Here is a 23,073-nt window from a genome sequence, read left to right as displayed (position 1 = left end):
AGAAATGCTTTCCCAATTTAATGAGGGCAGTTGATGCCAATCCCATTACAATTAATCTGTTCTTTCCCTTCTTAAAAGTAGAGTGGTCACTTACAGTTAGTATTTGTGGTTCATTGGTCAAAACTTATTTGCATCAACATCATCTCTGTTCACTTTTCCTTAAAGATGAAGTAAAATTATTCTTAGGACATTTATTATTTTATCTACTCAATAACATAGCACAAAGATTGCCTTTGTTAGTTAAAAGTATTCAAGTTGGGAACACAATTGTTGAAACGTTAGGCATTTTACAGAAAATTTAAGATACCTCAGCAGAGACGCAGCAAAGAATGTTCAAATAGACCTTTTTAAAAGCTCCTCTTTTTATTCACTTCAGTACAATACCTATTTCTCCAATCAGCAGTTCACGTCTGCCACAGTGACATTTTGTTATAGGCCAATGCACCCACTGTGCTGTCTATGATTTGCTTCCAGGATGATCCAAAAATAACCATACCTGTAGGTGAATATGAACCTTGGACAGTTTTCTAAAGAATGAATCAAGGTAGATGGTTCACGCTGGAACAAATCAGTTTAAATCGCAGCGGCTTTCTCTTCCACTTCAGTACCAGTTAACCAGTTATATGTCTTGGTATAGAATGAACATGATCAAGTACAATATATTGTACTATCATTTAAAAAGCTGTTCATTACATTTGGGGGAGGGAACTCACCTAGCTTAACATTCATTATTTTTAGGGCAAAAATATGATCTATCAGATAAAGTAGTTTTTAAAAGGCATGTTCTGTGCACTTATGTAACAAAAGTACATAAATTATTACGATGTATTTTAATCTAGACTGATTTCTTTTGTAAGGTTTGGGTTGTGGCGTGTACATTTGAGAGAAACAAGACAGAAAGGAAAATCCTGATGGGGGTATGATCTAGTGGTCAGAACATGGGTCTGAGAGGCAGGAACTTCTTTGTTCTAATCACAACTCTGACACTGTCTTCCTTTATTTGGCCTTTTTCAAGTCATTTAATCTCTCTGCCTATCTTTACCCATATGTAAAACAAGAATAACATGTACTTGCTGATTGCGGGTTCTGGAGTCTTTGTGAAATGCTTTGAAGCTGAAAAGTGCCATGTAAGAGCTAAGTACTATTAGGATGGTTGTGTTGCAGCCGTTGATACACTTTGAGGCAAGTCATTATTTCATGGATAGGGAGCACTGATCCCTGGTGTAATTATTGCTATAATGAGCATTGCATAGAGTCAATTAGCTTTCTATGTGTGATGCAATAATGTTAGTCATAATAATGTTACTTATTATTAATGGGAAGATTTTATTACCAAGCAGTGGATGCCCATCTTGGTTCACTCACCAAGGACTAAATTAGAGGCCTCTACAGCTGAAATCATGCAGTGCTCAAGTTAAAGAGCAAAGACTCTATTCTTAGATATTCCATGGCTCAGAAACAGAGGTGAACACACAACATACGTTGACCAGTGGGTTACAGTGGCAAATGGGTCTTGATTTTCCTAATGTACAATAGGCCATGGCTTAAAGTAGAATTTTTGTCAGCGAAACGTTCTCTTTAATTGTGAAACTTGTAACCGAATTTTTTCACTCTTTGATGCCTAAATCCATAATTTAGGCACTTAAACAAGTGACCTGATTCTCAAAGGCTCCAAGCCACGAACAGCTCATGTTGACTTCAGTGAGATTTATTGGCACTTAACACCTCTGGATTTAGGAGCCTACATGTAGACACCCAGGTTTGAGAATATTGGCCAAGATTTAATGTTTTTAATAGCACCACAAAAGTAGGCTACACATCTCCCAATGAAATGTGGCCTGAGGAGCTCTGAAACTAAAGCCCCCATCTTTCAAAGAGCCACGTTGAAGTCAGGATGTCCCCATCCTATCTCTCTCACCTGGGAGAATGATAGCTATGATAATGACCTGAAGGGTGAAGTGGGGAACCCATAAGAGCTGTCAAGCAATCAACAAACCAGAATGGTCTGTTTGTAAAATATAATTGTCCCTCAAAATGTATTAGTTCCTTTGCACATATTCCTAGAAAGTGTATTCATCTCAGATAAGGGTGTATTGCTGTAGTATTGTTACTAGGACGATAAGGAAGTTAAATTGATGAAATGCCATTGAGTGGTATGGTGAATAAAATCAACAGAACTTGCAAGTAAATAAGTTTGAGTCTCTCCTGAAACTTTAGGAAGGGTCTTTCTACAGAATTTCTTGTCTCCTTTTAGAGTGACTCTTAAAATTGTATGAGGTTAGATCTAGAAAAATCTGACTCTGTTTCCTCAGGGTTACATAACTCTTCTTTACAGTAAGAAAGAGCAGGAGTGTCCTACTGTATGCATAGAACAAGATTTTAAAAATACCAGCTGCTGTAAAAAGGATAGAAATGCATTTGTATTTTTCAAAGCATAGCATTGTTCTCGTTAGTCAAATAATTTTTTTAGGAATCGGAGTATAGCACTTAACCTAAACCCTGGATTAGAAGGATCTAATTCAGCACAAGACATGTTTGGGTTTTTTTATATATAGTACATTATCTTCTGCCTAAGGTATTACATCCATTGTGTTAGCACATTTCAGGTTTTACATTTTGTGATGTGTACAGGTAACGCTATGTAATATAGTACCTTTTGGCAGTGTGTCTCTACCACACAATCTGTAATAATTTTAAGCTGTGGTCAGCCACAAGAAATTCAATATAAAAAATAAAAAAAAAGCTTATCAGTACAAGGAGCACGTAAGACACAAACCACGGCTATATTGCTGGCTTGTTCAGGTTTATTTTCTGCCAAAGAATCAAATGCTGCTGTCACCTCAGCTACAGAAGGTGGACACTCAACCTCAGACACCATGTGCTTTGCAAGAAGCTCTGACTGAGAACAGGCTGGAGTTGCTAATTGTCATGAATTTATTTAAATCTTGTTAAAACCTGCACACAGGAAGAAGTTTAATAGTAATGGTTCACCACACCAGTGCTTTCCCCACACTGCCCAAAATTGTACATTGTGCCCAAAAATATGCTTGTTGTGATCTCCTGATATTCTGTGGTATATTACGGGACAAGTTCATGGAACATTTTTTAAACACATCCTGTTGTTTCAGTATTTAAAAAAATGCTTTGTCTGCTGTGACCTAGTGGATTGAATATGGTGCTAACAAACCTGGGTTCTGTTCCTGACTTTGCCACATCTATGAAATATTTATCTACCTTCATAGGTTTGTAAGGCACTTTGCTATCTCTGGAAGAGACGTGCTATGTTAAGTGCAAAGTGCTATTGCCATATTGAATTGGCACCGATACATTATTTTCCAAAATTATGTACAGTACAAGGGGAACCGGTTGTGTAATTTTACATCAAATCAAATAGTTTTCTGCAACGTTTTGTCTAGTAAAGAGATGAATGATACACACCCTGGCATGTCACTGCCCATCTCACTGCCCATCCATGCTCAATCGAGAATCCACTCCGCAATCCACAGACCACTTTTTGAAAATTTTGGCTCTGGGCTCTTGGGTGCTATTTCCAGCTCTGTTACTGAATTGCTGTTTAGCCTTAAGCAAGTCACTTCACCCCTCTGTGCTTCATTTTCCCATCTGTAAAATGGGTATAAGAGCATGTACTCACAGGATCTCACAAAATGTTAATCAGTCTTTGGAAAGCCTCCTTTGTGAGGCTTTGATTAGAGCTCCTTAGAAGAGCTGTGCTAAACTCTGATAGAAATTGAGACATTCCTGCTAAAATGTCAAGAGAGCTTTGAGTTGGGCTGGGAGGGTCAGCCTGAAAAAGGCCTCCTTGATCTCCTTTGCACATGGGAGATTTGAAGCTGAGGTGGCAGCTACTACTGCTTTCCCTTCCTCCTGTCTAGGAGATGGTTGTCTTGCAAGACATCCTTGGCCTCTTTCTTCCTCAAGCCTGGATCAGCCACTATGGAAGTCACTAGGCCTGGACATGATGATGACAGGGAGGGCCTGGTATCTCTGAGTCATCCCTGAGTTGTTATTACACAGTCTCCCCTCCCTATGTTGTCACTCCACTACTTCTACGTGACGCTACTGCTCCGCTGCTCTTTGTTCCTCTTCCCATGGGGTGTCTGTCTCACTCTTTGTTCAATCCTGCGCGTGGGTAGAACACTTACATTTACTAAAATCTTGATCTTTGATATGTCAGGCAGCACTTCAGAGATCAGCGTACCAGTCTTAAGTTTTTAGTTTTCCTTTCAGCCCATCAACGGCATGTTAATTAGACAGCCTGACAGAAAGCCAGCCTCTCTAACCCAAGAAAACCCTCTTGCCAGAAGTTGTCCCAGAACACAGAATTGAATTGGTGCGTGCCTACCTATACTCATGATACAGACTATAGCACCACCAGTTTGGATGGGAGTGAATCTTCTGATTTGCTGGAGATCACCATAAAGGGCAGACGATTTAATGCCATTTGCATGCGCTAGTTAGATTAGAATACTTATGAGCCCTTTTGAAAGGCCAACTGCATCTTCCTCCAGCACAGATATTGAATATACCCCCCATTTTCCTCACCCCACCAAAAAAAAATCTTTACAGGAATAAATTAAAACTTGGAGGTGTGGTTATTATCACAGAATAATTAGACCCCATGGGATAAGAGACGCTCAAAGTTTGTTAATGCCCCGGGTTGTGATTATCTAATAAAGATGATGCCTCTGACATTGCTTAATTATTCTTCCCTTTTAGAACGTTCCTTATGCAGTCAGAATCTGTCATGTGTGCTCATTTCAGACAGAAATAATACCGCAAATCCCACCATGCAGTGTTATGTGGGCTGTTCGATTGACTCGACCAGTTTCCTCCTTCCCCCCCTCAACCCTCATGTTTAGAATTTTTCTTTAATAAACTACAGCATCGCTGCACTTCAGTTGCTCATTGCTTACATGGCAGACATTTAACAGATGCATTAGAAGTGAGTCATTGGTCACACCTTCTTGAAAACCAGCCAGTCGCTGTCAGTGGCTATGTTGGTGGGGTTATGTAGAGCGAGTTGGTTTGGATGCTTCAGGTCAGTTTAGCACTGATCCTAATTAATGTCAGTTGGATGGTATAAGTCCCATGCTGCATAAGAAACTGCCCACAATTCAGTGAAATTAGTCTCTATCTTCAGGAGAGGGCTGGGACTGAAAGACCAGGGTATGTCGCCAATCACAGTTGAGTGGGAAGGTTTGTTTAGAGTCTGTCCAACAATGTAAAATTCTGGCCAGTGTCCTTCATCTCTTGCTTTTGCCAGCAATAAAATTCATTACCTTCACATAACATTTGAGAGAGACCGACCTAGTTACCATTGTTTGTTTGTACCATTGTTACAAGCTAAAGAGTAAAATGACAATGGAGAACTCTGCCTTAGCTTGATTATCCTTAAAGCCAGTCTCTTGTTTAGCTTTGCCCTCCTTCTTTTACCAAGCGAGGGATTAAAGGATATTTTTCACTCAAGGGACTTTCTGGGGGAACTTGTAAATTCCATTCCCTGGAATTAGCCTTCTTAGATTTTTAAAGAACTTTTGGTCCTTACTTCCACCCCACTGCGCATCTTCTCTTCCTTCTTTATCGCTGACTGGAGAGCTGTTAGATACTTTATTAGAAAAACAACATATACATATTTTTGTATTATTCTTATTTATTTTCACTACAGTAGCACCTAGCAGCAGTAGCCGAGCTCAGGACCCCATTGTGCAAGGTGCTGTACAAATACAGAGGGCTTGTCTTCACTGCGTTGTTAGCTCAAGGTATATAATTCCAGTGTTGCCCCTAACCCAACTCCTGTGCATACACAAAAATCTCTAGCCTCAAGTTAAGCAGAACTTTAAACTCAAGCTAGCTGGCCCTTTAGGGAGGGTGGGTTGAAACTCAGGTGCTGCTGGTGGTTGAGCTAATAATACAGTGTGGACTCAGATACTCTGCACTGCTAATCCAATCACTCTGTGCTGCTCTGCTGTGTGGCATCTCTGACTCTAGCCAGGCAGTCTTGAAATGGGTCAAGCCACCATTGCAATGAAGACATGCCCAGCTGATCTGACACTCTAAATACACAAACCAAGGAGAGGGTAAGAATGGAAACAGACGCACACCTTGGTGAAATGATTGCCCAAGGTCACCTGGAACATCACTGGCAGAGTTGAGACCAGAACCCAGCTCTGTAGACTCCCAATCCAGGAGGTGCTCCACTAACCCACGGTCATTCTGATGTAGCCTAGGGTCTTCGTATATGACTTGCACTCAACTGGAAATTACTGCACTGCTCTTACACTTTTTTTAGTCAGGAACAGATTAAATCAGGATCCCATGCAATCTGCTCCCTGAAGTCAGAGGGGGCTGTGGATGCAGTGGTGAGTCAGAGACAGACTCACAGTTGAGGGCTGCCTGGGGAGGAAGATCAAGGACTCAAGAAGGGAAGAAAAACAAGAGTCTGTCTTGGTAGCTTTGAGAAGAGGAGACTTTCCCAGAGCAACAGTGAGCCTAGGCTGGAAATCTGTACATGCTTGCAGGGGTGAAGCTGAGCCTAAAATTACGGTAACATTCTGTTAAGAAAAACACCAAGAAAGAACAAAATTGAAGTCTCCATGAGCAAGCACTGGGGGTTTGTTGGTGAGTATATGCACATCCTCTGGAACTGGCTGCAGAGGATGAGAGAACAAACTGGCTGCTGTCTCCAGGCAGGATTCTTAGAAATGGAAAAGGTGCAGTCTCCAGAAAACAAAATCACCAGTGTCAAGCTGCCTCTGCCTGTATTGACTTGTAAAACACAGGCTGTCATGGGGAACATAACTGAGAACTGTCTAAACAGCACTAAGGGAAAGGTTGCGTGCACAGTGAATTCAAGTGCTCTTAACCCAGTTACTGACATGAATCTTTATGAAGAAAGCACCAAAACAGACACCAATTCCACAGTCCTTTTTAAAAAAAAAAAATGTGATCAGAATTATTTCCCAGTGCATCAGATGGATAAATGGATGGATCTCTTGCAGCAAAGCACGGCTTTCAGAACTGTACAGTGGAGACTAGGATGCAAGCTGGCCATCATTGCAAGCTGTCAGAGATCACCAGCACACAGAGATGACCAATCCATACCCCAGGTCATGCCCCTGTCCTGGGCTTAGGGTGGTGTAGCAGCTGATACTGTATATCCCTTGAGTAGGAAGAATCCTTAAATTACTGACTAAATCAGAATTGTGGCTGCTTTGAAACACTGGAGCATCACAAAGCAGCCTTGGGACAAAGCAGGATCTGGCCCAGTGGATCTTGACTCCTATATTTTGCTCTCTGCAGATATGTGGAACTAGTGGAGGATGTGCTATAGCGAGAGCCTCTATGCAGCTAGGAGGCCCTCGCTGAGGCTTGGAGAGGAGAATTCTGCCCTTATGTTGCTTACATACTCTGACACTTACAACAAGAGCACAAACGTTCCTTCTTTTTAAACCAAGGCTGGGGACGGTGCGGGTGTTAAATAGGGTTACCTCAAACAAATACAATAATGTTAAAAAGAAATAAATCCCACTTAAAAATCATAGAAACCACCATCTGGAATGTTGCTGTTTGGTTTTTATGCCTTCGACCAAGCCGTCATCATGTTATTTTTGTGGTCCTGTTACCAGACATCTGCTCCAGTCTTTTGGAACCCAGCACGTTGCCCAAGAAAAGGTGGGACGTCAGTGACAACCTTTAAGCATATGGTATGCAGCCTCCTAGGGATGTGCCTTTTCCGTGGGATGTCTCTTCACTAAGAAGTCATCGGAGACCATTATAATCTGACATTTGTCACAGAGAGTGAAGATGGAAAAGGTCTATTAGATCATCCAGTTCGTCTTCCTGCCAGTGCACAGTTGTGGGCTGCATGATCTAACGGGTCCTTTCATCCAGAACAATGATGATAATTAGCATTTATTCAGCACTTTAGTTCATTGCAAAGTACTTTATGAGCATTAACGGATTCTCACAGCAGCCCTTGGAGGCAGATAACGGGAGTCAGCTTATAGATGAGGAACTTGGGGCACAAGAGGTTGTGAGTTGCACAAGAGCATTCCCTATGAATCTGTGTCAGACTCAGGAATACGGTTCTAATTTTATCACTTGTGTTACAGTCACTCCTAAGGGCCCAGCCAGGATCATGGCCTCATTGTTCTAGGCTCTATGACAAAATACACATAGGAGGAAAGAGTCCCTAACCCAAAGATAGTACAGTCTAAGGAAACAAGCTTGACAAAAGGTAGGAGAAAGGAAATATTAGTATCCCCATTTTACAGATGGGAACTGAGACAAATTAGGTGACTTGCCCAGGGTCACACAGAATATCTATGGCAGAGTTGGGAAATAAAACTAGCTCTTTTGACTTCGAGTCCAGTAACTTCACCGCAAGATTACCCAATACATTTTCATACAGCACTGTCATTCTTTCTGTGCTCCATATCACCATACTCCCTTTGCCCAAAGCACTGACTGGTTGTGCAGTGCTCAGACAATGCAGAACAGGGTGTAAGTAATATTACACATATCACTGACTTCACTTGCATAGCTACAGACCTCACCATCCCTGAGCTCTGAGTGTCAGCCTTATGTAAATTGTCATCGCTCCATTGACCTCAGCGGGGCTTCGCCAGTTTGTAGTATCTGAGGGTCTTTACATCAGGATTGGATGTCTTGCTAGGCTGGCATTTCCAAAGGAGTTTAAGGGAGATGGGTGCCCAGATTCCATTTAAACTTTACTTCTTTAGGCTCCTTCAAAAATCCTAGCCCTAAGAGGTTATACCAGTTGCTGGGCTTGTTGCAGAAAACAACTGGGTGAAAGCTGTGGCCTGTGTTAACACAGAAGGGCAGATTAGATCAATGTATTGGTTCCTTCTGGCCTTCTGTGAAATCATAATTATTATTTGAACACAGCTGTAGGTGTGACTGGTGCCTTGCACTTCAAAGATGGGCCTGGCCCCTGACCCAAAGAGCATGCAGTCTGAGGTCCAGATCCTATTCCCACTAAAGTTGATGGCAAATCTCCCACTGATTTCAAAGGGAACAGGATCCAAGCCTTAAATTCAATATGTCCTGGTAAAACAGCAGGTAAGGCTGGGACAATCAGATAATGTGGTTACTCCTTTTGGTGACATGCCCGGTGACTGAATGCACCCCTATATTCACACCCTCCACTCTATTGTAATACTCTTTGTACAAAATATGCCTTGTGCGATGTCATTTGAAAACTAATAACTCACTGGTCAATAATATTAAGGCAGATGGTGACACAGGACCTCACTAGTCTTGACTGCACACACACACACACACCCCCATATCTAATCTGGATATGACATGCCCCCATCCTGGTTCACACTTTCATGATAACTTTGATTTTATTCATTTGCATGGGTATCCATTGAAAAGAATGGGGATGGGAATGAGGTAATAGGAGGGAGAGCAAATAGTTGCATGAGATACTGGATCAGAGAAATGGTTCCCAGCATGAGGTGCAAGGAGGGGAGTATGAACCAAAGAGCAGAGGCTGTAATGGGAGAACAATCATCTTGACCTTCTTATCTTTCACATATAGAACCTTTCATTCCGAAGAGGTCCCAAAGTGATCTACAGACTCTCTATAGAGGAGCAATGCAGGCCCCTCCTGGGGAGAGGGCAGCAGGCAACTGGAACAGAGTACAGCATTGGGAACTGGGGAAAATTTGGCCCAGGATTCAAGTACAACCCCTAGTCTTAAAAGTGCAACTGGATCTTTCAGCTGGTAGCTCAGATAGTTCTTCAGATTTTCATAATTTTTAAGATCGGACGTCACCGTCACCGTCTGGCCTCTAAAGCAGGCCATAGAATTTCACCCAGAAATTCCTGCAATGATCCCAATAACTTATGGAGGAGCTAATGCAGTGTTTCTCAACAACTGGTCCGTGGTCCAGCATGGGTCCCTGAAATCTCCATAACACAGTTTAGGAAGGCAGCAAGCCAGTCCCTGGTATCAAAAAGATTGAGAAACACTGAGCTAGTGCATGTCTTCTAGAAAGAGACATCCAATTTTTCCAGTGACTGGTATCACAGTGATGAGTGCTGTAGAAATGCCTCTAAGCAATAGAATCTTGTCTGTCATGTTACAAATGGTTATAAAATGGATCCAGCCCTTTAAAAAATATGAAAAAATTCAGTCATAGTCTGAGGGCAGCCCTATTCTCCTACCATTAGTTCACAATCACCCAATATTCACCTGGCTAGAACACAAGCTGCTTCTTTGTTCCTGGAGAGTTTTGCTGGTTTCCCAAATGAATGGCACAGTATTCTAACTTTACCACAAACTGTGTGATTTTTTTTCTGTGTATTCATCATACGTTACATTTCTAAAGCAAGGTCATTTCAACTGAAGGAAAAGAGGGAAGAGACAGGATAAGCTCCTGTAATCCTTAGCTTGAGACCAATTTCAGTGTACTCCACAGGTAGGAGAAATCAGAGTTGAGATAACAGGCTTCTATACGTAAAGCTTCCATGGTATTTTACCTTTTCCTTTATTACATTTTTGTGTTCTGTAAGTAATACAATGTTTCATTTACCGGTGGTGTCGAGCGTGTTGCAGAAATTTTTTCAGCTATTTTTTTACCTATGGTACTTATGCGGCCCCTGTTGCCATAGTATCTCACACTCTTTAGTATATTTAGCCCCACAACACTCTGTTGAAGTCCACAAATTCTCTAAGCTCCATTTTACAGCTGGGGAGCTGGGATGCAGAGACTGAGTTGCCCCAGGCTCACACAGGAAGTCTGTGGCAGAGCAGGGAATTGAATCTGGGTTTCCCAGGTCCCAGCCTAGTGCCCGGACCACTGGGCTGTCCTCCTTCCTGCTCTTTACTCCATACTCAAATTATATTGTGTGCATGTAAAATCTTTAATCCTACGCCCCTCAAAGGAGCAGTCGGCAAAACAGGAAAGACCCTCAAGTGTATCTGACATGTCTCATGGCTAATTCCTCCCATCAGGTTTGCAGTGCAGATCATTGCAAGGCAGTAAAAATAATTGCAACATGAGACCACTGATTTCTGGGCTGCTTTGGTGCCCTCTATCGCATTTTTATAATAGTTCTGAGTCACCTGAATATTCAGTCAAACTAGGATAATGTGAACTCTAAATTCAAATTAATGAGAAAATCTGAGGAGCATGATCAGTGTTGACTGATAGAATACTGAAACTTGAACCCAAGAACACACACTTAAATTTGGCCCCAGAGTTTGGTCAGTCACTGACCATCTATTTGAGTTGTGTAGATCTGACACCAGTCACCAGAATGGAAGAGAAGGATTTGGACTGCCTTCCTCATTCACAAGGATGTGTTAGCAACCCATCTGCTCATTAATCTCTCACACACGGGGAGTTTTAATCTTAAATTTTATGATTTGAGGTTCATATCTAATTTTGTTCTTAATAAAACGAATTGCTGATGTAACATGCAGCTGCCCCCCGGATAGCATTAGCCACAGGGAGCTTATTACACCACTCATTTAGCCACTGTACAGACTCCTTATTTGCTTCTGGATACAATTAGACTTCAGCCTATAAGGCTTTACGTACCTTGGATCCTGGCTGACTGAGAAATCACTGGTCTCCACTACACACACACACGACAGCAGGGTTTAAGACAGAGGTGGGCAAACTGTCCTGCCCAGCCCCTGAGCTCCTGGCCTGGGAGGCTGTCCCACCTCCCCTACAGCCACGCCGCCATGCGGCGCAATGCTCTGGGCAGCGGGGCTTCAGAGCCTGGCCTGACCCGGTGCTCTGTGCTGCGTGGCACGGCTGCCTTTCCTGGTGCAGCTGCGCCGCCAGCCACCGGAGCTCCAGGCAGCAAGGTAAGGGGGTAGGGAGCAGGGGAGGGGGGTTGGATAGAGGGCAGGGGAGTTTGGGGGGTGGTCAGGGGTGTGGATAGGGGTTGGGGCTGTCAGAGGGTGGGGAACGGGGGTTGAATGGAGGCAGGGGTCCCGGGGGGGCAGTCAGGAAGGAGACGAGGGATTGAATCAGGTGGTGGGGGGCAGTTAGGGGCAGGGGCAATTAGGGGCGAGGGGTCTGGGGTGGTTGGATGGGGCAGGGGTTCTGGGGGGGCAGTCAGGAAGGAGAGAGGGGGGTTGAATGAGGTGGTGGGCAGTTAGGGGCGGGGGGCAGTTAGGGGCGAAGGGTCCAGGGGTGGTTGGATGCAGCAGGGGTCCTGGGGGGGCAGTCAGGAAGGAGGGGAAGGTTTGGATGGGGCGGTGGGGGGGAGTTAGGGGTGGGGGGTCCAGGGAACTGAGAGCAGGGGGGCTTGGATGGGACAGGAGTCCCAGGGGGGGGCCATCAGGGGGCAAGAAGCAGGACGGTCGGATATGGGGTGGGGGTCAGGCCATGCCTGGCTGTTTGGGGAGGCACAGCCTCCCCTTAACTGGCCCTCCAAACAATTTCAGAAACCCAATGCAGCCCTCAGGCCAAAAAGTTTGCCCGCCCCTGGTTTAAGATCAGTGAGGGCTCTCAAGCTAACAGCATCTGCATTGCAAAGGCCAGAAGGCTTGTTGACTCTTCGGAATTTGTTGACCTTTAGATCAGGGTGCAAGGAAGTTTAAGGGTGTCTTGGAGTTGTGGGGAGCTAGGTAGATAGATGTGTATATGACTTTGTTTAAAGTGGGGAGGAATTGCACTTTATTTGGACTCTGTTAAATATTTATTTTATTTGGACTCTCCTACTGCTTCTTTGATAAAATTGTCTTCCACTCTCTTTGTTGCATCCTATCAGCCTAGAAACTTTAACTTCTTGGGTATTCACTGCCCAGCTGGGCGCCTCTGATGGAAGAGACGGCCCCAGAAAGGATGAAGAGGATTAGGGACAGAAAGCATTCGTGTCCATTTCACCGCAGCACAACTAAAATGTTCAATTTAAAATAAGATGTTGCCATTTCAGATAACGCTGCTATAGAGGAAAGATGGTCTTGCGACAGATGCACTATACTGGGACTAAGGAGATATGGCTCTAAATCCTACGGCTGCCACAGATTCTATGTGTAGCCTTGAACATCTCCCTTAATCTTTCTGTGCCTCAGTTCCCCTTCTGAAATGGCAATGATAATACTTCCTTCCCTCAAAGGGGATAAATACATTTCATATTTGTAGTGTGCTTGGATACTGTGCTGATGGGGGGCCACAGAAGTACCTACCTAGATACTACAGTGGAAGCCAACAGAAAAATGAATTGCATTTGGTATTTCGTTAGTTATTTTTTTAAAATTTTATATTTCAGTGCTTTATATTCCATTTATATGATGCCCTAAAGATACAATGCCATGATGGTATCTCACTTAGGACAGAACAATTCAGGTTTTGCTTGAGCCCAGAACAGGAACTGGCCAAATCTCAGATATCAATACCAAGCCCTATGAGTAACATATGGTTGCTTAACAACCATGTTAAGAAGGGGCAGGCTCTCTGGCACGTTGATCAGCTCTTAGTGCTTTATTGATACACTTTTGAGAATGTGAGAGAGGTTTTTTAACTGTTCACAGATTTAGTGTTTCTGCAAAGAAAGCCAAATTACTTAAATTTCACTATCAAATCCACATCGCTAAAAAATTCAGCCGTGCTTTCCATCAGCAGCCAATACAGGAACTTACTGAGAAAGGTTTCAGTGTTGGTCTGATTCCTTACGTTTTTGCAAGGAGGCCAGTTATTAAGATTAGAATCGGTGCATGATGTTTTGTGACTGATACGTTTCAAGTTCTGTTTACTTTAATTAATATTGCCCTACTCTCTCCCCTTTTAGTGGCTGCGTCAACTGCTAATTCCACGGCTGGTGCGGCCATGAATTCTTTGACTTCTCTGGGTACTCTCCAAGGATTGGCTGGAGCCACTGTTGGACTGAATAATATTAATGCACTAGCAGGTACCGTAAACAGTGAGTATTTATTGCTGTGGTGGACAGCCTTCCCCAGTAATCACTGTAGGAAAAATATCAATTATAAACAGATTGTTACTTTTAACAAATATGCAAAACAGCGGGTAAAGCTGATCAACTTCCATTCTTTGCATATACCTGTATATATAGGGCCCTACCAAATTCATGGCCATGGAAAAACACGTCACAGACCGTGAAATCTGGTCTCACCCCATGAAATCTGGTCTTTTGTGTGCTTTTACCCTATACTATATAGATTTCATGGGGGGAGACCAGCTTTTTTCAAATTGGGGTCCTGACTGAAAAGGGAGTTGCAGCGGGGCCGCAAGGTTATTTTAGGGGGGTCGTGGTATGGCCACTCTCACTTCTGCACTGCTGCCTTCAGAGCTGGGTGCCTGGAGAGCGGGGGCTGTTGGCTGGGCACCCAGCTCAGAAGGCAGCGCCCCGCCAGCCGCAGCAGCACAGAAGTCAGGGTGGCAATGCCGTACCCTGCCCCCTTACTACTGCGGTGCCTTCAGAGCTGGGCTCCCAACCAGCTGCTCTCCAGCTGCCCAGCTCTGAAGGCAGCTCTGCCACCTGCAGCAGCGCAGAAGTAAGGATAGCAGCACCGCAACCCCCCCCTGCCCCCCCCCACATAACTCCTTTTTGGGTCAGGACCCCTACAATTACAACACTGTGACATTTCAGATTAAAATATCTGAAATCATGAAAATTACGATTTTTAAAATCCTATGCTCATTAAATGGACCAAAATGGATCATGAATTTGGTAGGGCCCTACATATATACAGTCCTTTAGCCTTAAGATTTCACTAATCTTGCCCTCCAAGGTGGATTCTGTTGAGTTCCTGGGGGGAAAAAAAAAGACTCCTTTTTTTGCAGGACATGGGGAATTTTAGGACCTGTGCTAGATAGTCAGAATGGATTCTGGAGATTGGTTTTGGTTACACGAAAGGCTCCTTTTGATTTCAGAAACCAAAAACATAAACCCGTGAAAACAGGTACAGCACCTCAGCACAAGATATAATTCAGGAATTAGTTTATTAAGAAACACGCATTTGCTGCAACTTTTCTATTAGTTATAGAGTCAGAATAGGACACCTTCTTTGACCTGGGAGCTGCATATTTGCTTAAAAATTAAAACCAATTTCTTGGTTTTTAATTTGCAAGTATGTAAGGATGGCTCAGTCATCTGTAGTACTAGAGCATGTAAATTTCTCCCATGTGGTGTAAAACAAGCACTGACATTTCCAGCTAAAAAGAAGATGTCAGTCGTTAATCAGAACCTTCATCCTCATTATCAACCACAGTAGCCAATCACAATCAAGCTTCTACTGCAGAACAACAATCCCTTCTGCTCTGTTTCTGTTACAATGACTTCACTTTTGCCTTCATTGGAAGAGATTCATCTGGCTGCATCTTCCCCCCCGCCTAGCTTTTTTTAGCTGCTGCTGTTCCTTGCATCTAGCCTACAATGCAAGGAATCTATTTGGTCACCACCAGTCTCTAATTCATTAGCCATCATAATGTACCCACAGGAATGGATGTCCTCCTCAGTATCACTTGCTCACTCTGATGCTCTGCATGATGTCCTTTTTGTCACTGTTATCTAGCTGCTCATCCAGTCATTTTATTACTTGAGCTCTGATTGTCATTGATGGGAGGCAGGGGTGGAGAGGGTTAATTGATGTCTGTGAAATTGTGGTGAGCGCTTGCATGGGGCCTTGTGTAGGACAGGTCTTGCTTCTGGCAAGGACAAAAATGCTAGAAAACCAAACAAAAAAACCTTCCCAGTAAATGTGTTTCAAGGGCAGTTTAGCAAAACTAAGCAAATCCAGAACTGCCCCTTGTCAGAATTTGAAGCAACATATGCTTTTTGTTTCTATCAAACCGAGCCATTGAAAATGGCACTCATGACAGATCTGGTCTCATTAATATTAGACATTGTTAATATCATTAATGTTCTTATCCTTGGTACATACTGAATGTATGTTGTGGGGCATATAAGCTTACAGCATCAAGGGTAGAGTGTTGCATGTCACCTCTTTTCACATGTACTCAGAACCCAAGCAAACTGGCACACTCGAAAAGATAACATTCCTTCACCAAGACTGATCCACAGTAAGCCCCCTATGTGGTTTCACCTCTTGACAGCATGTGGGAATCATACCATCACGCATTTAGCAATACTTGCTAGATTATGGATGATGGCTTTAGATTTTCCTAACAGGTATTTTCAAATGACATGAATGCAAATCCTATTTGCATGTGACATGTGAAGTATTATTGGTGAGTACACAACCAAGGACCAAACTTGATTCCCATGGATTTATACGAGGGTGGATTTGATTCAAAATCTCGTTATTTGTGAATGTTTCCACAGATTGCATGGAGAGTGTTTGCACATGGAATATCTGTCTCTGTGTGTGTGTGTCTATATCTATAGATAGATTAGATATATAGATAGATATAGATATATATACACACACACATACAGATATTCCATGTGCAAATATATATATATATATATGTATGTTTGTGTGTGTGTGTTTGAAAGAAACGTTTTGCAGTGAGATTCAGAGAGGGCACTGCTTTCTCATATGCTGTGATGTGAGTGACACCTCTTTCTCTCTTGAGAAATACTATGACACTGATTATCAGCCTCTGGTACTTGTGGCACTAATGGTAGTTAACTCTTTTGATACTGTAACTAGAGGCATCCCCTATCTGTATTGACAATATGCTGCTTCCAGGCCCAGGTATGCTCCCACTAACCCATCTCCCATTCAGTTGTTTCCACTCTAACCTGTCATGGAGCATGTAGTCATGAAAATTTGGTTTGGAACCCTCTGTGTCCCATGTCAGGGCTAGACCATGAGCAATTTAATGGGATATAGAATCACTGGCCGGTAAAACCAAGCTCTCAGTCGCGTGAAATGGTATAATTGCCCATAAAAGCTAGAAACCAATGATACGTGCTTGTGGAATTGATGCTAGCCTTCTAAAGCACAAGTGGAGCTAGGTACAAGCCATGAATGAGTTAGAAAAGGGCACTGAAGACAAATGCAGATTTGATCGTGTGTTTACACAAATGGTTGAGATTATAGTAGCTGAAAGGAAACAGGTTTGAGAAGTGGACTCTGATGTGGCCAATGGTAAGAGGCAATCCTTTAGGAAGTGCAGCCAGCCACAACCTATCCCTAAGTGACTTTCTTTCAATTAAAAATTTCTCTCTTGGGAACAGGAAGATTCAGCAACTAGGAAGACCCCAAAATCTTTGGATAACTAAAAAGCCAGTTCACGGAGACTGGGCGGCACAGTGGGATAATGTGTTAGACCAGGGGTGGGCAAACTTTTTGGCTAGAGGGCCACATGGGGTACGAAACTGTATGGAGGGCCGGGTAGGGAAGGCTGTGCCCCCCAAACAGCCTGGCCCCTGCCCCCTATTTGCCCCCTCCCACTTCCCGCCCTGACTGTCCCCCTCAGAAGCCCCAACCCATCCAACCCCCTGGCTCCTTGTCCTCTGACTGCCCCGTCCTGGGACCCCCCTACCCCAAACTGCCCTCCCCCGGATCCCACCCCTTGTCCAACCCCGCCACTCCCTCTCCCCTGACTGCCCCAACCTATCTACACCCCCGCCCCCTGACAGGCCCCCCAGGACTCCCACGCCCTATCCAACCCCTCCTGTTCCCCGACCCCTGGCCAGCCCAGAACCTCCGCCCCATCCAACTGTCCCCTGACTGCCCCGTGGGACCTCCCCTGCCCCAACCGCTCCCTGTCCCCTGACTGCCCCTACCCAACTGTTGCACCGCAACATAGCGCAACTATGCCGCTGAGAGCGGCAGGAGCTCGCAGCCCCACTGCCCACACGGAGGCATGGCTGCGTGGGAGTGGGAACAGTGGGGGAGGGACAGGCGGTAGCCTCCAGGGCCAGGAGCTCAGGGGCCGGGCAGGACGGTCCCGCGGGCCATAGTTTGCCCACCTCTGTGTTAGACTGTGGCCTCTGGAGAAGCAAATTCAAATAAAGTTATTAATGAAAAGAAATCTGATGTGTAATAATGAAATCACTAATGCGAGGAGGGGGAAAAGATGGTCTTATGATTAAGAATGTGAATCAGGAGATCTGAAAATTATTGCTGGCTCTGACACAGACGTTTCATGTGATCCTGGGCAAAGTCATTTATCCTTTTGGTCTCTGTTTCCTCATCTGTAAAACAGGGAAAATGGCATTGATCTACTTCACAGGGACAGAGAGAAACTTGAACTTAATAATGTTTGTAAAGCTCTTTGAGATTCTTTGGCAGAGGGCAGTGGAACTGCTAAGTATTATCATCTATTATTTTTATTCATCACTTTGGACAATTCAAGACAGCTCATTAGAAACCCAGGGATAGAATAATTATTTTATAGAGTGCAGAACAAGCGGAGGTGCATTGGTAGAGCTACGTGGTGATGTTTACACTTTGCCTCTCCATACTCCGCTTAACTCAAGCCAGTGCTATTAGGCCCTAGGACATTTCATAAAAACCATGGAAGAGCAGAGTAAATAATACCAAGGATCAGAGGCCTTTCTACAGGTCTGTTTTACTCAAGGTGGAAATAAATTTAGCCATGTCTATCATAGTGATGGTAGCAGTGTCCTTCCCAGTAGCAGTGCTGTCAAACAGGGCTTTCGGTTTAATGATCCGAAATAGCCTATTGGTAGAGTCTATAGGTTCACATGAAGAGGACTTGCCCAGAGCAGAGTTTGGTAACATAGAAAGTGTTTTGCTAATGGGCTGATGACTCAGAAGATAACTTTTCAGAGTAAGAGCCGTGTTAGTCTGTATTCGCAAAAAGAAAAGGAGTACTTGTGGCACCTTAGAGACTAACCAATTTATTTGAGCATGAGCTTTCGTGAGCTACAGCTCACTTAATCGGATGTTATCTTCATTGTTTCTGTATCACCAAGTTATTTCAACACTGTACAAAAAGCGCCAGAGACAAGAAGTGGTTTATCAGGGTCATTTAATTCAACCAATGTTGCAAAAACAAACACACACACACACACAAGCAATGGCAGAAAACAATATTCAGATCTCTTGGTAAGGTTGCAGTTAGATTTCAATAACAAACTGTAACAGGGTTCACATTGCACCCCTGGGTATTCGGCCCCTGGGCCCTCCTCTTCAATGAGTCAGGGACACTTCAGTTTGGTGCAACACCCGAGCTCTTTATTCTCAAAAGGTTTCCCACCACCAGTTCCCAACTACATACAGGCTTCACAGCTACTTTGCCTACCACAGGCCTGACCAGCAGCAGACTAGAGGCTCCCACTTTTCTGTGCCTGACCTTTCTCTTTCCCTCTCCCTCTTCTCTGGCTTCCTCCCAGCCTTTATAGCTCTGGGCTAATAAGACTGGCAGGTGCGGCCAGTTACCAGACAAGCACAGGGCTATTCACCCAGCCCCAATCCATTCCCCTTGATTGGGGCTCGAGTGGTAGGAGCTGATTAAGGGCTTGTCAACCAGCACCCTGCCACACACCTTCCCCCTTAAGCGACTGCTGGGGGTACCTGATCCGGCCCCTTCTCCCCCTGCCTGTAAGGTTATTCCAGGGAAGCCCCCTGCCTCCCACTGGGTGATTTCCCCGGGGTCCTCCTCACGGGGGTTTGTCCATCTTCCACCCACAGAAGGTACACTAGGTAGGGGGTGGACTGCCCCACAGTTCTGCTGCTACCCACAGGTTCTGAGACCAAAAGGTCCTCCGGCAGGGGAGCCGGGTTGCTCTGGGCTTCGCCCAGGGCCTCAGATTTGGTTACCCGGCCCAGGGGGGTCCGGATCTCCCTGCCTGGGGGGGTCTACTTTTGGGCCTTTCCTGGGGCCCTCCCACTCTATTCCTCGGTCCCCTTCCCTGGGTGTTCCATACTAGGGCATTCCTTCAGCCCCTCGCCCTCTACTCCTCTCCCGTTTCCATTCTGGCTCTGTCATCTAGGGTTTGTTTCTCATTTTCCCTGGGGACCTGGGCCCTCCCCCTCATTGGGGTCTACTAGCATACAGGTTTCCATTCCCTTCTTTAGGGTCCCTCCCCTCTTCCTGCCGATGGGTCCCCTCCCACAGCCTCCTTTCCCTTTTGGGAAGGGACCCCAGTCGGGCCCCAGTACCACAGGGTATGGTAACCCCTCTACAATCCCAACCCATTGCCAGGCAAACCTGCCCTCTACTTCCAGGGGCACCTGGGCCACAGGGCAGGGCTTCAAATCCCCGTGGATGCATTCCAGTTTCATCCTTGCCCCGAGGATAAACCAATGTGGCTTCTCCAGCCCCCTCTGAATGAGGGAGCAGGCTGAGGCTGTGTCCAGCAAGCCCCTCTGGGGCTTCCTCCCCACTCGCATAGGGATGGTGGCGAGTCCTGGCTTCAAATCCCCGGACAAGCTCCCACGTGTAACGGGGTTTGCTCAGCAGTCTCTGAAAGTCAGGCCCATTGAAATTCCCTCAAGTTAGGCACCCATAAATTCAGGCACACAAGTTCACTAGTCACTTTTGAAAACCTGGCCTGATTTTCAATTTTGCTGAGTCCCTGCAGCTCCCATTGCCTTTGGTTGGAGGTATGGGTCATCAGCTCTTCTGAAAATCAAGCCCTTAGTTCTTTTAATTATTTTACTGCTCTTCTCTAAATTTGTTCCAGTCTGCTGCCCTTTCCAGTACTGCAGGGCCCATATCTAAATATAGGGAGAAAATTCACTTTTATTCCATGAATTGCTATAAAAATTAATATTAAAACTTTTCGCTGTAGTACTTTAAGGGTAGGTCTACACTACCCGCTGGATTGGCGGGTAGCAATCAATATATTGGGGGTCGATTTATCGCTTCTAGTCTAGATGCGATAAATAGATCCCCGAGCGCTCTCCCGTCAACTCCGGAACTCCAGCGCCGCGAGAGGCGCAAGCGGAGTCAACGGGGGAGCAGCGGTAGTCGACTCACCGGTGTGAAGACGCTGCGGTAAATCGATCTAGGTACGTCGACTTCAGCTACGCTATTCTCGTAGCTGAAGTTGCGTACCTCGCATCGCCTCCCTCCCTCCCCCCCAGTGTAGACCAGGGCTCTGATACATGTGACTCATTTAACAACTATAATAGGAAAAAGAAGTGGCATAGACGGCTGCACCACAAGAAGTTTTTGCTGTCAGCCATCAATTCATAGATATAAAACTCTCATCACAGACAGTGCCATATAAATGGTTTGGGTGTGCCATTTATCCATAGCTTAGACTCCTCGCCCTGAATGTCTCCCCTGGCAGTCATCCCAGTTAAGTTGTTATGCTGTTTTTCAGGGTGCAGGCCAGTGTTTATAAAGTGATTTTACTGCCAATAAGAAGTGAGGGAATGACAACACTAGAGAACAAAGATTTCTCTTTATCAGCAGGACAGGCACAGCTTAGGCTGCAGCACTGCTAGCTACCCTACGCCACACCGCAAGTGCTTCCCAGCCCTGATCAGGAGATACCAGGAGTGAGAGGCTAGTCATGCCTCCATGCCCATTCAGTTCTCTTGCCCATGTTCCGCATTGCACATAAGGGTGCCAGTTAGTGGTGGTGGTTTTGGAACGTGCGTAACTGAGATTGGTGGCCTATGTAAAATTAATTGGCAAACTTCATTCATATGATAGTAATTTCCGGTCACTATTGACCCAGTCTGGATTTGAACTGTGTCCCATTGAAGAACTCTGCCCCATTGCCAATCCCACAAGGTATCCACCCTTGATCAAGTGGATTCCTTCCTACAGTCTTTGGATAGCCTCGAGATCATGGAGCCCAACGTGTGCGCCTTGGGGCACGTGGAAGAACAGGATTTCAGAAGCACGGCGTGACAGTACTTGCCAGTAGCAGATTGCATGTGAATAGATTTGGTCGTCAAACCATTGCGCTGAAGTGATCTTTACTGAAGTTGTGTTTCGTTGTTTTCAGTTCCATTTGGTGAAGTGCTGGCTTGCATGCACTGCCGTCATTGTCGGTGTCATATAATGCCAACTACTTTTGGAAAGCACTAATGAACAAGTGCAATTTCTTTTCTCTATTGTTGGGTTTTTTGTAAAGTTGCTCAAATGCTCTCAGGTATGGCGGCCCTGAACGGAGGACTTGGCGCAACAGGCTTGACGAACGGTACAGCAGGCACAATGGACGCCCTCACCCAGGCCTACTCAGGAATTCAGCAGTATGCTGCAGCAGCACTGCCAACATTGTACAGTCAGAGTTTGTTACAGCAACAAAGTGCTGCGGGCAGCCAGAAAGAAGGTAAGCAGCACCTGCTGGGGCCGCAAAGCACGCATCTCCAGCCACAGTATCAAATCTTACGATAAGCTAAATTCAGCCTTTCTACATTGGTTGGGTTTGGCTTATTTCTTCATAGATGCTTTCTGAAGAAACATGATGAGCCTAACCACTGATTTTTAACCTTTTCTTCTTTCCTGTTCAGTGTTGTTTTTGTTTTATCCTTTAATTTAATTTTTGCCATCTATCCTTCAAGGTGTATTTTACCACCCATCGTTTGTTAATGTAAAAGTACTCATTGGCTGCTGCTCACAAAAGACACTGCTAATGAAAACCATCCTAAAAGCACTTTTTAAAATTATATATATATATTTGTTGTTGTTGTTGGGAGGTGGGTGAGGGAGGAAGTGTCGTGTGGGTAACTCTCCCCTTCCCTCTCCTCCTTGTGGTTTCTATGTATGCTATGATCATCTAGCTGCTATTAGATTTTAGTTTTCAGGTTAATGACGAGATCCGTCATTACATCGAGTGGTTCTTTGTTTAATTGTGGGTCTTGAGGGGAAGTAAGTAAGTGATTGATTGCCCCTCTTTCTGTGCCAACAGAGCAAAATAAACCTCAGGAAGTTAACGCTAAGAATAAATTAATAGTCATCACAAAATGTTTAACGAAATGAGAATAGCCTCTCTCTCTTTTCTCCCCTGCAGCCTTCTTGGGCTTTTGTTTTTAATTCCCACCCCCTTAACTTTCAGCTAATTTTAGAAAATAGAAAAGTTTTGTATGCCTTCTAAGAAAGAGTCTTCATTGTGTTTACTGTTCTTGCTAGAGGTACACTGAAACAAGGGCTAATGCATGGCATCAAAAGAAGTTTTTTATCCTCTTTTAAAATAGTCTCTTGA

The 23,073-nt window shown here is 44.6% G+C and overlaps 1 protein-coding gene across 7 annotated transcripts in view; it reads left to right on the top strand.

The window, feature by feature from the left end:
• The window catches only part of CELF2 (CUGBP Elav-like family member 2), a 689,087-nt gene that overhangs the window by 653,281 nt on the left and 12,733 nt on the right, over window positions 1-23,073 (top strand). For 6 of the 7 annotated variants that reach the window (XM_077836746.1, XM_077836712.1, XM_077836729.1 and 3 more), the window contains 2 exons: window positions 13,801-13,932; window positions 22,021-22,200. In XM_077836746.1, the coding sequence (XP_077692872.1) occupies window positions 13,801-13,932; window positions 22,021-22,200 (312 nt within the window). The remainder of the gene's footprint in view (window positions 1-13,800; window positions 13,933-22,020; window positions 22,201-23,073) is intronic. The other variant, XM_077836719.1, reaches the window with a different exon arrangement.

Source organism: Eretmochelys imbricata, chromosome 1, assembly GCF_965152235.1.
Source record: "Eretmochelys imbricata isolate rEreImb1 chromosome 1, rEreImb1.hap1, whole genome shotgun sequence".
Taxonomy (NCBI): Eukaryota; Metazoa; Chordata; order Testudines; family Cheloniidae; genus Eretmochelys; species Eretmochelys imbricata.
This window is presented reverse-complemented; position numbering and strand designations above follow the sequence as displayed.